Source organism: Fundulus heteroclitus, chromosome 9 (assembly GCF_011125445.2).
Source record: "Fundulus heteroclitus isolate FHET01 chromosome 9, MU-UCD_Fhet_4.1, whole genome shotgun sequence".
In the NCBI taxonomy this organism is placed as follows: Eukaryota; Metazoa; Chordata; class Actinopteri; order Cyprinodontiformes; family Fundulidae; genus Fundulus; species Fundulus heteroclitus.
Genome location: NC_046369.1, coordinates 21,893,181 through 21,907,555, shown reverse-complemented (window position 1 = coordinate 21,907,555; position 14,375 = coordinate 21,893,181). Strand labels below are relative to the sequence as shown.

The 14,375-nt window shown below is 40.2% G+C and overlaps 1 protein-coding gene across 3 annotated transcripts in view; it reads right to left on the bottom strand.

The window, feature by feature from the left end:
- agbl4 (ATP/GTP binding protein-like 4) overlaps positions 1 to 14,375 on the bottom strand; it is a 464,476-nt gene that overhangs the window by 213,035 nt on the left and 237,066 nt on the right. For all 3 annotated transcript variants that reach the window (XM_036141240.1, XM_036141239.1, XM_036141241.1), the window contains one exon: positions 5,020 to 5,236. In XM_036141240.1, the coding sequence (XP_035997133.1) occupies positions 5,020 to 5,236 (217 nt within the window). The remainder of the gene's footprint in view (positions 1 to 5,019; positions 5,237 to 14,375) is intronic.

The window sequence follows — 14,375 nt, the reverse complement described above, 5'->3', positions numbered from 1 at the left end:
CATCAGGAAACTCTCCTGCTCATTCTTTTGGATCCCAGGCCTTCTGGGATGTTTTAGTCTGATCCCAGAAAAACTACAAAAGGATAAGACCGGGGGAAATCCTGATTAAACACTTGATTCAACCCTTTTTGATGTGGAAGAGCAACAACTTTAGTCAGAGTTACCCAAACCTGTCAACCTTCAAAGAGGACAAAATTTCATCTTTACCCAGATTAATTGTGATTTAATATTTTTTTAGGCATTTCTTGGTGCAATATACCAAGTTAGTTGCTTGTAGTTACAGTAGTACAGCAGAAGCCTACCCTTTGTAAACTGGATCAGTTTCATTAACTGGATAATTTTTTCTCTCTACCTGAGAAGAAACAAAAATTATTTTGCATGGTCCACAGTTTGCAGAAAAGTGGAAGGAGAAAAGGGATCAGGACAGTCGGGTCCTTTCCACTAAATGTTATTTATAGATAGCAGGTTTCCTGAACAGGGGACTTCCTCTCCTACTATCTGAAGTCTAAAAAGGCAGAGAAAGAACAAAGTGAACATGAAGTGAATGTAAAACTGAAATACTCCTCAACCTGCCCTTTTAATCTATTATTTCCTATAAATCTCTCAGATTCTGAATTAAACAGACTGATCCATTTCAACCCCGCACAAATGAAAACATCCTGATCAGTTTAAACATTTAATTCAAAACTCCTCATGAAACAGACATATGAGATGACAGTGTAGAGTCCTGATCTCACTGCCAGATTAACATGCTAAAGGGGGGACGTTTAGCAAGGTGAGCACAGGCCCATAGCAGTATTGCTGCACAGAATAGCATCCCAGGATCAAGAAAGCGAGTAGGACTGTTAAAGTAATAAGTCGGATTACTGCAAGGATTCAGAAATGGACATGGAGCGATGAAGGAAACAATGTTTTCATCAGGACACATGAGTGGGTGAAGCGGTCAAAAGCATTACCAAAGAAATTCTTTTCAGGGATAGCTTCATTATACTTTTTAATTAATAATTTATTTTTACCCACACTGCGTTTCTGTGAACAGCTGTTCCAGCGATGGTATATAAAAGTTTGCTCTCCTTTCAATCTAAGAATGGGCTCAAAGTGATTATTGTGCTTATTAAGTTTATTTCTTGAATAATAACACCGAACAAAGTGACGGTAGACACATTTACTGAATGAGCGCCCAGGCCAGGTGCTGCTCAAAGCTAAGAACCACTTCTTCCTGCTAATGAAGCTGCAGGTTGGTTCAACCCTTCACTAATCCCCTCATTTTGAACCTGCACTACCGTTATGTACATTCCTCAATACTCATTCTGAAGAAAACACTACAGACTGTTTACACCTGAAAGTAAGCTCACGGCATACACTGTGCACATGAATATCAGCATATCTGTGTAACATGGACTTGTGGCACATCTGAGCTACAGTACATGCGACTTTAACATCAAAAGCTGTCAGATACTGCTTGCTTTATGTATACTCATGCTATGATTTAGCCACATTCCACAAAAACTGGCAGCACAACATTTAAAAAAAAAAAAATAAATAAATAATCATAAGTGAGCAAACAAAAAACATTTAACATTTAACATTTTTGTTAAATGCTAAAAAACACACAAAAACAACACACCTGAAATCCTGAACATATTACATTTGCAAAGGAAGTTTTTTTCAACATGAATTTTTAGGGTGAATTACTGTATTTGCCCCTTACTGCATACATATATATATATATATATATATATATATATATATATATATATATATATATATTTGCTGTAACAGGCATTACAGGATTTTGCAGTTTTCTGTTTTTTTAATGGAATAATTGCATTACATTTCGACAACAGAAAGCAACTAAAAGTACTTGAAATATTTTTTTTAGATCCAATTTTCTTGTTATTAGGTTGGAAACCATCTGATTTTGTTAGATACTTCTTCGCAAACATCAACATACCATTGAAGAAAAAGTTTCCATCCACTTTTTTGCAAATATTTTATGTTTTCCTTTACATTATCCCCTAAAAACAGAAATAAGGTGACGATCCTTAAAAAATTACGACAAATTTCCTCAAGAACAGTTTTATAAAAAAAAACAGAAGTTGTCTTTCTTCAAAAGACCATGTAGAACGGGTTTCATTTAGCTGGATTAAGATAAAAACTGGCTTACCGGATGATAAAGGTTGGAGACCCTTGGTCTGTTATATGGAGGTATACATTACAGAAAACAAATTAGGCAACACGACGGAAGCATGCCAGTGCAAATGGCCCCAAATCTTATTTCCACCCTTATGAGATAACAGTACCAATTAGAAGGTTAAAGCCATTCTGGTGTCCCAACCATGGTCTGGTATATCTGAAGACTCTGCCTCAGATAATTACAGCAATCTGTCTTTAAACTTTGATGCAGTCAAAAGCTCCCTGTATCTATTCTCATCTCTTTCCCTCTGACCTGTGTGTGTGTGGAGCTGCATACATGTATGCCAAAGAGAGGGAAGAAATGGCGCACAAGAGAGAGAGAGAGAAGGGGGGGGGGAGCAGTCAGGGAAAGAGATATGAGAGGGTGGGGCAAGGCTGTCTGCGACCAAGGCCCAGAGAACATAAAAAGAAAAATACGGTCATAAAACCTCTCTATGACTATGAATACTAATACTGACTCTGTGAGCCAAACCAACCAAGTCTGTCCTCTCCCTGTTCCCTTTGTCTTGCGAAGAGAAATGATGCAGCTTAAAAATAAAGCGAAAAGAGTGTGCTGCCCGGCCTGAATTGTATATCTTAGTTCTAACACTGTTACACACAACAGCAGCACAGATTGGAGAAAGGAAGATTTGTTATCAGCACCAGTGAAATGCACGAATCCTTCATTTGTTAGCCGTCACAGCTTAGGTCCGTTTTATCCATAACGAGCTGCACATCAGGGATTTGCACTATATTCATACCACTGCAGAACTGTAAAAGTAAAATCACAAATATCTCTTCCTTTTGTCACACAGCATAATGAAATACTGTAGTTAGTTGTCGGATTGTAGCCACATCCAGAAAACTACTTATCAGATTTATGTCGAACCAATTTATTGCACACAACTGCCACAAAAACAAGTCATTTATCTTTTTGTACTAAAAAAAAAAAGCCAATAATAAAGAATTAGTGTTACAGCAGTACTATACTTTAACAGAATAAATGCACATTAAATCAGGCAAAAACAATAGTATTTCCGGTTCAGGGCTTTTTTTTTAGTTGTGCCAATTCTCTACATTTATAGAGAGATGTGCTTGCGTTTATAAACAAATATTTGTAGAGTTATCGCTGTCTATTAAGTCATGTATAAGTGAATTATTAGAAGCTTTGAAAACATACTAGGTCCAAAAATGAACTTATTGGCCCCTTACTCGAAACGCTTTAGTGACCAACTAACATTGCACATCACCCCAATACACAGTTTGCACAGCTAAACATTGTAGTGGTTCTCCATTATGTGGACGGGATGCTTTTTCAGCAGGATGGGGAATTTGCTGGGGGTTGATGGGAGGATGGATGATGCTAAATGTAGGACAATCCTGGAAGAAACCCTGATAGGTTCTGGAAACGATGTGAGCGTTGGGGCAGATGTTCACCTTCCAGCAGCATAACCCAAAACATACAGTCAGAGCCCATTTTAAGTCCACAGCTAAATCCAAATAAGAATAAGAGGTAAAATGCAGAAACTGTCTTTAAGAGGTTTTCCATCAGGTCTGATGGAGTTTGAGCTATGTCAAAGTAAAATGGGGAACATTTTCAGTCAATAACTGTGTAAAGCTGGTAGAGACATACAGCAACAGACTTGCAGCTCTAATTGCAGTGAAGGGTAGTTCAGAAATGTATTGATTCAGGGTGAATTAATGTAAATCTACATCACACTTATTTTTATTTTTTTTAAAACATACCTTCATTTCTTTTATTTATCTTTCACAAACAATAGTTATTTCTCACATTGAAGTTTGCATTAGTTCTGTCACCAAATTTAAGAAAATCAAGGGCTATGAACACTTTTGCAAGACATGTCTATTTAATTGGCTCTTCCTCAACACTGTTCATGAAATTCAAGTTTATCTGATCATTAAACCCACCAAAACATGTTTTAGATTTTGACGCAGCCAGAATACATTTGTAGTGTACTTGATGCATTTGAATGTACTGATGGTTTTGAATCTGTAACAAGCCAATAAATTAACAAGAAAGTTTGCTGTGGCTTGTTTCTGCGTGGAAATGGAAATGCTGTTCATGTCCAGCTGATCACCTCTTCAGTCATTTGTGGGTAAATAAAAAAAAATGCATTTGCTGTTACAACCCTTGGTGTCAAAAGCCAAACATAAACTCAAAAAATGTGTGTTTGCACATTAATTTGAATTGCTGAATTCTTACCATATTTTTACTTTTATTATCACCACAAAACAGTACATCTTTAATTTACGAAGGGTTTGCACCTTTACAAATGTGCTATCAGCCGTTTCATACCATGGTTTCTAAATTTAAAAGTAATTTCAGCATTTTATGGTCAAGTGCTCCTTACAAGTACCTGTACTTTCATGGTATCTCCCTTGAAGCAAGCTTTCCCTGACAAATGTTGGAGGACAGAAGAAAAAGTCATAATCTCTCAAGCATTTCTAATGAGTTTTTCTCCTACAATTATTTGATAAGAGCAGACAAGACTGCAGGCAGCATGTATGATACACTGGCTTCCACTACTGAGGTGAGGGCTCGGCTGATCACACACATCCATATTCAGAAGCTTGTAGTTTGTCATCTCCCAGCGTAACAATCCTAATAATAACACAAGGCCGAAGTTGTAACCAGCAGGCACATTGAGGTTACCAATCTGGGTCTCCTTAATGTGAAAAGGCGCACGTCATGTCGCATAACCCCTCCATGTCTAATCCTAGTCATCATTTAAGCTCCCTGCCTCAACCCTAGACATGTTCACCTACCTCACATTTTATTTTATTTTTCCACCTGCTTGTGTCGCTTTTCTCTCTGGGACTTACCACACTGAGTCCAAGCTGCTCCCTCTGCAGGTAGGGGAGGTTTCTGCGCTCCAAGCTGGCGAGGTAATGCTGCAGTCTGGTGTAGGTGTAGGGGTAGCAGTAGGCAAACTGGTAAACGTCGTCCTCCCGGTCGAAGCAAAAGGCGAATGACATTACGTAGTTGCGTCTGTGGTCAGGGCAACGGTAATAGTAGACATTTTTTGGTGGAAGCCTCTGCCTGCAACACAGAAACAGAAATGTTGGCTATTTGTGTTGACGGGCTTTTCATGTAAAAGTAAAGAGGTTAAACTACATCTGGGAGTAATGGAGAAATTAAAACAACCATGCTGAGTTTATACAAAGAGGAAGAACCAAGATATAAGGTACTCATTACTTGGCAACAATCTGCAGCCATCATATAAATCCACCTCAAAGCAGGCAATAGATTGAACAGGGAAAAAAATAAATCAGGAATACATTTAACTGAAACAAAATTGAGAATGCATACATTTTTAAACCCTTGGTTAATATATGCAAACATAATTGCAATAAATTAATCTTTTGTTGCAGCAGTACAATAATGAAATACGTATTACAACAACTGTTAAACAATTGTTTAAACTATCTCAAGAAAACATATGTAATATAATTGTACTAGGCCTGTAACTAAGACATGGTGTTTTTTTTATTCACTGGCCACCTGCGTTGAGTTGTGACCCATATTTTTCTTGGTACTATGCACAGTGATGAGGAAGTTACGCAGGTAAAACAGAAAATATATATCTCCAAAGGTCACGGTGACAGCAAAGAGTGGCATGTCCACATCACCACATCTCCTTTCTAAACAACACATGATATATATGCCAGTATTTTTCGCCCAACTATTAGAAAAGGTCAAATCTAGTTTCCATAAAACCCTACTACTCTTATTGTATTTATATGCATTGTTAACAGGAGATTTGGCTTTTCAGGAACCACAACTGCAGGAGAGTTTGACTTGGAACAAAGGATGAGTATGAGGAAAAGCTCCTCATGCCCTCTGTTGAGAATGGTGGGTGGTCTGTGATGCTTTCCCAGGGTCTCTTCATAAGATCCCGTGAAATGTTTTTATAGGGAATTGCATCTAGGATTCTTTTAAATACTGTTAGATTTTAAACAAAAATCTAGTGGCCCCCACAGGAAAAAAGGGTCACTATTGACACTTCCAGCAGGTAAATGATGCAGAACATAAGACAAAATTAACAGAGAGATGGTTCACAGGACACAGAAACAACCTTTTTTTTTTTACTTCCATTTCCATTCCCAGACCTAAATCCTAAAAACAAAACAAAAACAAATAACTAAAAAAAAAAAAAAAAAAAAAAAACAACTTGGGATGAGCTGAAGAGAAGAGAGCACAAGCAAGGACTCAGTATCCTGGGAGAAGAGGATTGGTGAAAAAGCCCTATCTACTCTTTAACCTTGTGAAATGGTATAGGAAAAGACAAAGTGCTGCTCATGTAGGGTTTTCCAACGTATTGACACACAGGGGTACTCACGGTTTTCTTAAAAACAGCTACACCCCAAATCAAATTAAAGCGTGGATTTTTTGTAAAACACTGTGTGGTTATGCTGCTCCCATGAAAGATGCCCTCACTTTTCTAGGGATGCCAACAAGCTTATCAACATCTGTAGATCCCTTAAAGTACAACTCAACTCATCTGATAAACTTAAAGGTAATACAGCAAAAAAAAATGCTTACATTTGTCTTCTTGTAGATTTGAGCTGTATAACTGCTGCGTAACTGTGTGAGCTATTTATATTCACTGACATATCTGTAAGCATTTAGTCTGAGTAATCTATATAACACCTACTGTAATGCAGTCATTGTTCAACATTTAGAAAACTTTTCTATGTTGGGTTGGGATCTAACTAAAGCAAACTCAGTCCTCAATCTGCAATCAGTAGAATCCAGGAAAGGGCCGCTGCACAAAACTATCTGTTTTTGACAACCTTCACTGGTTTTTGTCCGCCCACATTTCTTTCCTCGTTTATTGTTCATTCATAGGACAAAGAAAACGAGAATCTCTTCAATTAACTGTATTTAGTTCCTTTATAAAAATCACACTTTTATCTGTCTCTCTCTAAAGCTCTTTGGTCTTCTTGTCCTTTCAATCACTGACGTGCAAATGCACAAGCGAAGCTCAGGCAATGACGACAGAAAAAACAGATATCCTAAAGCAGTATGAAAGCAGTAAAAAAAAAAAAAAAGCAGAGAAAAGATGAAGATGATGAGTGACTGGTGTGTGTTGGGGGGTTCTGGGATCTGGGAGAAAGGTGGAATAAGAAGATAAGGCTAAGATGAGAGCGCAGGGTGGTGGCAGATCTGGAAGTGATACATAGATATACGGGAACGGATGGTGGCTAGCAGTGCGCCCGCTTCTGTGGCGACTCTGGCAACAGATCAGATATGATGTTATCAGGGCCAAGATAGAAATAAGACTTGATAATCAAACAGGATGGACCGCTCTACGCCAGCTCCAAGATCAAGTCAACTTTTTTTTTTACCTGATTTATCCACAAAGAAGAAGAACAGGCAGGACAGCCAGACTTCTATGTGTATGAAAAGACATCCTAATAAACCAGTTTTTGCATTGATCTAGAACAGACATGTGTGGGGTACACACAAACATCGTCAAGAACTTGAAAATACGTTTGTAGGCACCTAGTGGATCAAAAGAGGCAAATCCCTCAGCCTCTTATAGAGGAAAAGGAACAAACACCAAGGCTGATTATTCCTTCAGATGTAGAGAAAAGAAAGCGTCTCTGCATGTGGCTATCTCTGCAGAATGCTAATGCAGTTAGTGGCTAGCTGTGCCACACCCTGGCTGCCAACAACAGCCGGCATACCAGCGTTATTCAACAGCCTCCAAGGATGGACAAAGAGAGAACAGGAGCACAAGGAAAAAAAATATCCCTGCAAGAAAATAAATTAAATGATACCCCTCACTCTAAAAATCCATGACCACTTGGGCTTCAAGTGTACTTGGAAGGACAAACCAAACATCCATGTTTGCGTTTCATGCCTCGGCCCCAAAAGCGCACTGGTTTATGGTTGTACCAGCCCTCCGAGGTGCGGGTTAATTAAAATATGATGCCACCTCACCTTTTTACATAGCTCCCTGTTTGCCTGCGTCCATCCATGCAATCCCTCTTCTCCCCGTTTCTCCTACTCCCTGCTGGGAGATGCGTGACCTTGCCAGAGACTAGAACAGTCCCGGCTATTGATTTTAATTAAAGCTGCTTGTCCCATCACAGCATTATAGTTATAGGCCAGAGAAAATAGCTCTGTGACTTGTTGGGGGGGGGGGGGTGCAGCATGGCTGAATAAGGGGGCTTTGCCTCATTTAGACGCCACAGATTAATGGAGAAAAAGGGACAGAAATCTACAGCATATGCACATCAGTGCTCACAGTCTCTCTGGTTGTTATCTGAGCAGTCAGCGCTCCTGCTCTGAAGCTGCCAATTTGTTTTATCTAAATGGTACCTCCCCGTGCCTCTTCCCTTGCCCATGTCTTGACGTGGCACAGAGGTGTCATTGCCAAACAGAATTATCATTGCGTGGGATGAAGGTGGGGGGGGGGGGGGGGAATAGAATGAGAACCGCCATTCAACGATAACACACTCACACCCCGTTTTACAACTCAGTGATTACAGAAACAAACAAACTAACGGCGAGGTGCACAGAGAAACAACAGCACAAACTCAGACCGTATGCGAGCTACATCAAGGTCAGTCCGTTCGTAGCAAGCTGTGGGACAAGTTAACCTCCGGAGCATCTCCTCGCAGCCATGCAGAATAAAGACAGACAAGGAGAAGAGAAGACTAAAGAGAAAAACTAGGCAAAGAGAGAACGTGGAAGACAAACGCCACGGCTTTCCTACTTCTGAAATATTTGTTACTACAAACTCCTGCTCCTGATTCTGATGGCGCCGAGATGAAGGCTTATAAATTGGTAGCCTTCATACAGGCGACACTTTGTCTATATTTTCAAATCAATCAAGCGTAGAGGACACGCCAATCATGGCTACTCCGAGCACGCTCACTGACAGAGGCAGAAAGTTGCAGGACAAAACTTACAGCACCTTCAAAAAAAAAAAAAAAAGCAGACACTCCAGACCCCCTTTTATTTTCCGTATCACTGTTGTCACTTTGGGCCTGTCATTCCATCAACTGTTAGGAAGGTTAAATATCTCACTGTGTGCCCATATAACTGTCAAGGTCCAACACAGTCGCACCAGCTCATTTAAAACTAATAGTAAATCCGTTTGGCAAACATTTTCCACCGGATGACAGGTTTCTGTATTACCCCACCAACAATTGGCGAGTCATTATTTCCTGGCACTCTAAAATGATACCAGATGTTAGATAGGCGCCTTGTTTTTTTTTTAAAGCAAAGCTTCGTGCCTTTGCTTGCATGCTAAGTAAAGCAGAAAACGGCTTCCGAACCACCTCGGGAGTTCATATTCACATAAGTGAGGACACGCGTGTGTAGGGGCATGTGTGTGTGAAGGCATGATGGAATGCATATATATTCCTGGAGCATCCACTTTTTTTTGGATGCAAATCAAGTTGCAACAAAGCTTTCTGGAGACACAGTTACTAGGCAACCTGTGCTGGCTTTGTAATTTGGTTGGGCCGCTGTATATTGTATGTGGTCGCACAACGTATTTATTTGACTGCGGCTTCATAAACGTGCCCTTTAACGTGTCTTGCAAAAATATTCACACCCTTTGGACATTTTCACACGTGACAAACCCCCGAACTCAGCGGGGCTTTTATGTAGCACATAACTGTAAATTGAAAGCACACATGGCTCTTAAAGATGACAATCTGAAAGCTGTGCATTACATTTATATTAAACCTCCTTTACTCTTGGACCTGCTGTTCTGTGAAGGCCTCTGAGATTTCTCGGAGAACATTAGAGACATCAGACATCATCGTGAAGACCAAGGAACACAGCAGATAGGTCAGGGAGTGTGGAGGAGTTTAGAGCAGGGCTAAGTTGTAAAACAGTATCAAAAGCTTTGAACATCTCACAGAGCTCTGTTCAATCCATCATCCAAAAATAAAACGTATTGTACGACGGCGAACCTGGCTGTCTACCTAAACAGGCAGCACAGAGAGAGCATTAAACAAAAGCATTCAAGAGGTCCATAGTAACTGTGGTGAAGCTGCAGAAATCCACCGCCAAGCAGGGACTGTCAATACTAACAATATAACGAGTAGTTGTGCGCTGAAAGAAAAACATGAGATGCCCTCTTTGCTAATTTGGAAAAGCCAGGTGGATTACCCAGCAAACAGGTGGAAGAAGGTGTTGTGGCTGGAGGAGACCTAAACTAAACCTTTTGCTACATTTAGAAAAATATATATGTGGCTGGAAAAATAAAACTGCACATCACCCTGAAGACATGATCTGTCCACAGGGAAACACGGTCCAGCATTCCCTGTTGAAGAAAACCGGCCAGAGTTGATAGGATGATGGATGGAGCTATTAGGATGGAGGTATTATCAAACCTTTATTTATACCTGTAGCCACATTGAGAGACAAGTTCTGATAAGAGAAACCCTAAATATGGAGCAATCTTCAAAGAAAACCTGTTAGGGGCTGGAAAATACTTTGGACTGGGATCTTCTAGGAGGGCATTGAGGCTAAACCTTTTATCTCTGATTTTTATTTTATTCTGTTTGTATTTTCCTATGTTTTAATCATGTAAAGCACTTTGTGTTATTCTTGTACTTAAAAATAAACAAATAAATTTGCCTTGCCTTGCCTAAACGTCCAGCTAGATCACAGCATATTCACACACTGTAACGGCCTAAAGATTATACGCCGAGGCTCTCCTTCCAATCTGAATGAGGTTGAGTTATTGTGTAAAGAAGCATTGGCTAAAACCTCAGTCACTAGATGTGCAAACATGGGGAATAAATACCCGAAAAAAACACCACGTAGCAACATATTGGCTCTGGGTGGCCGAGTGGAGAGGCACGCCACACTTTTCAGATTTTATTAGCAAATATTTCAGGGCACTTCAAAAGAAAATCTGGTCTGACAGTGTAGAATAAAAATAATGCCACAGGGGATCAATGCAGGTGGCCGTTTCCTCTGGCAAGCATCCATAAGGTTTTACAGGAAACAATAACACTTGTGAGTTGTGGACTTCTCCTATAATAAGGGAGCTGAAATTTGCCCTCCTGTGGAGGCGCCACGCCGTTAGCAGCTTTCTCAGGTCAGAAACAGCCCTCTGATGAGACTGAAACATGTGTACGTAAAAGACATTCACCTGATGGCGGCATCAAAACACCCAGAAGGTGTTCTTCCATCAGGAGGCTATTTTACCCACTACCCTATTGTTAGAGGCACAGTGGAGAGCTGTTATCTCCAGCCCTCGGTGTTCGCTCCAATATTCATGTGTTGCTGGGGGAATTTCATTAGCTGATCTGTCACAGGATTGGCAGCTTTTAGACCTCAATGAATTTCAAGGTGAGTTAGCCAGATCAGCTCGGTCAATATCAGATGATACCCGCAGCGCTTCACTTGAGTTTATATTATGCAGCTGACATAAAGTGCAAAGTTATTTCCATAAAACACTGAGAACAGACATAAATCTTGGAGGCTCATCTAGCACAAGAAACAATGCAGCTATAATGCTGTTAGTTTCTTCTGTTGACATGTTTAATGCAGGGAAAATCGCTTTATGTAAATATCTGTCTGGATTATAAATTCCTGCTTTCATTTTGTAAGCAATTATACTAATTTACACGTATCCTCCTTACACATCTCTCTTTCTTGAACTGTTCCGAGGTCAATTTACTGGTGTGCCTTAAATCATTGCCCTGCTGCACAGCCCAAGTGTGCTTACGTTTTTGGTGACAACTGGTGGTTGTATATTCTCTTTCAGGATTTTCTGGTAGGATGCATTTTGGTCCTGAAGCAGGAAACCAAGCAACAATACTCCATGTTTTCTCTAAAGTCTCTAGGATCACCAAGATGTTTCTGGCCAGTGAGTGATGGGCCTTTCTGATCCTTTTGGTCCGCAATGGGTTTAGCCTTGGAATTCATCCCATCGATGCAGTTTTTACTCAGCCATGAACTTTGACCTTAGCTGAAGCAAAAATAGGTCTGCAGTGTTTTAGATGTTGTTCTGGGTTCTCTTGTTGACTCCTAGATGAGTCGGCGATGCATTCGTGGAGGCATTTTGGTAGGCCAGGTAATCCTGATAATATTCAACGCTATTCTATGTGTTCAATAATGCCTCTCACTATAGTCCAGAAACCTAAAAAAAAAAAACCTAAACAAGCAAACAAATTAGAAACCCAGACTGAAAGAGGTGAATGTGTCAATGTGTTTATTGCTATACTGTTCAAGTGTTTTCTAGAATCTACAGGTCTGGCAGTACGTGGGCCTTGGATGGCTGGTGAATTTGAACCAAAAAGTGGATATAATTGGTTTATTTATTTAAATGTAACTTTGGGGAAAGGTGTTTGATAGCTTTTCCCACTTGAATTAAATCACAACAAACTGTATTTCTACTTGTATTTGGGTTTATCTTGTCTAATTTAACAGGGTGAGAAGAAATCTGCATAGATAACACTAATTTTTCCCAACAGCCAAATCCGTCTTTAATGTAAGCGGCTGAAAGTCTTTCAAGACACAATGTTCCAAAATATGCTGATTAATACCATGATGGGTACCATGATAAACAAATATTCCGTCTTATTAACTTCGCCTGTTCATAATGTTGTGCCTGATCTGTGTATAAAAAAGAAACAGGCTAACGTTGCATTCAATACCAACAAGTATATGAGCTCCCATTAAAACGACTGAGCACTAGCCTCCAACTCAAACTTCTAATCTCTTCCACACCGAATCTGATTGAAATTCCTCAGATGTACAGCATGCAAACATTCACATGGGATGCTTTTATCACCTGCGAGGAGGCACACTGAGAGGAAATTGGAAGAGGATTTACAGCAGCAGCTCTAGCTGGTATCCTCAGAGATAGTGACAATGAGGAAAATATCCAGTGAATAAATAAATCTGGCTTGCTTTTTCTCAAATATCTCTTCAATATTGCAGTTTACATTCACAAATATGAGTTTTGAAAGCTATTGTCTATGAATGCATACATGCATATACACCTAGTCAAATCTGAATATGAATTGTTTTAAATGCTGTGTGCCATACAGACAGCGAGAAGGGTGGCAGTGCCTGAATGCACCAGTGGAGGGCCACACAATTAAGTGAGAGGTGACCTTTGAGAGAAAAGCAGAGGGAAAACACTACACCCTAAAAACGGGTTAAATCAAGAGATAAATATTATTTCATTAACCAAGTTGCATTTTAAAATAAAAACACATTGTTTAGAGCTGTATAACATACTTAAAGCTGGAAAATAGGAATAAGATGCTGTAAAAAAACACTTTAAGGTACTTATAGCTAAGATTTTGTGATAAAGCAACAGCCCAACCCCCCCCCCCCCCCCCACATGGGGCCTCAGCTAGAGGAAACACGCTGGGTCGGATGGTGGCTCTATCTCCCTCGTCCTGTGGGGCAGCAGGGCAATTAACAGGGAGCAGATGATCATTGTGCCCTCACCACTTTGGCACCAAAGCTCCCCTATGGGGCAACCTGGCAGGTGCAGGTTCGTCTGGAACAAAGGGGCGGGGTGTGCAGAAAGTACACAGAAAGCAACCGTCAAAATAACCTAAAATCAAAAACACCAATGTGATGATCTCAGCGTTAAGCCCCCCACGAGAGACAAAGGGTACGGAAGGGAGGAGATGAGTGGGCAGCGGGCCCCATGTGTGCGCGCGGTTGAGGCAGTAGAAAGATGAGAGCATCCACCTATAATTGTGTGATGCAGCATTTCCCAAAGTGCAACATTATACTCCTATTACATTAACGACAGCATAGGCGTGTACAAGAGTGTGGAATGGAACAGACAGAACGGCGCCAGAACAAGTCGTTATAATAACAGATAAGTGCACAGAGACAAAAGATGTATGTAGAGACACATGGATACGCTTACAGTAGATTAATAACCATGTCATACACAATGGCTCAGTGACCAAGTGGGCCAATAATAAGTCTTTATCTTTCTGATTTTCTAAATTCATTTACAATGTTCAACAAATATGGCGGATGTTTTTTTCTGTTTTAAGTATGAATTGTTGTAGCAAATGAAGTCATTGATGCATACAGTACATGACTAAAGAATGTAAGATGAGAACATCGTCTGATCTCACAATGAGTCAACCCTGTTACACAGACAACTGATCTCAGATCAAGCACCGACATTGACGCTCACTGTAGTCTCTGTGCGGAGAACGGGGCA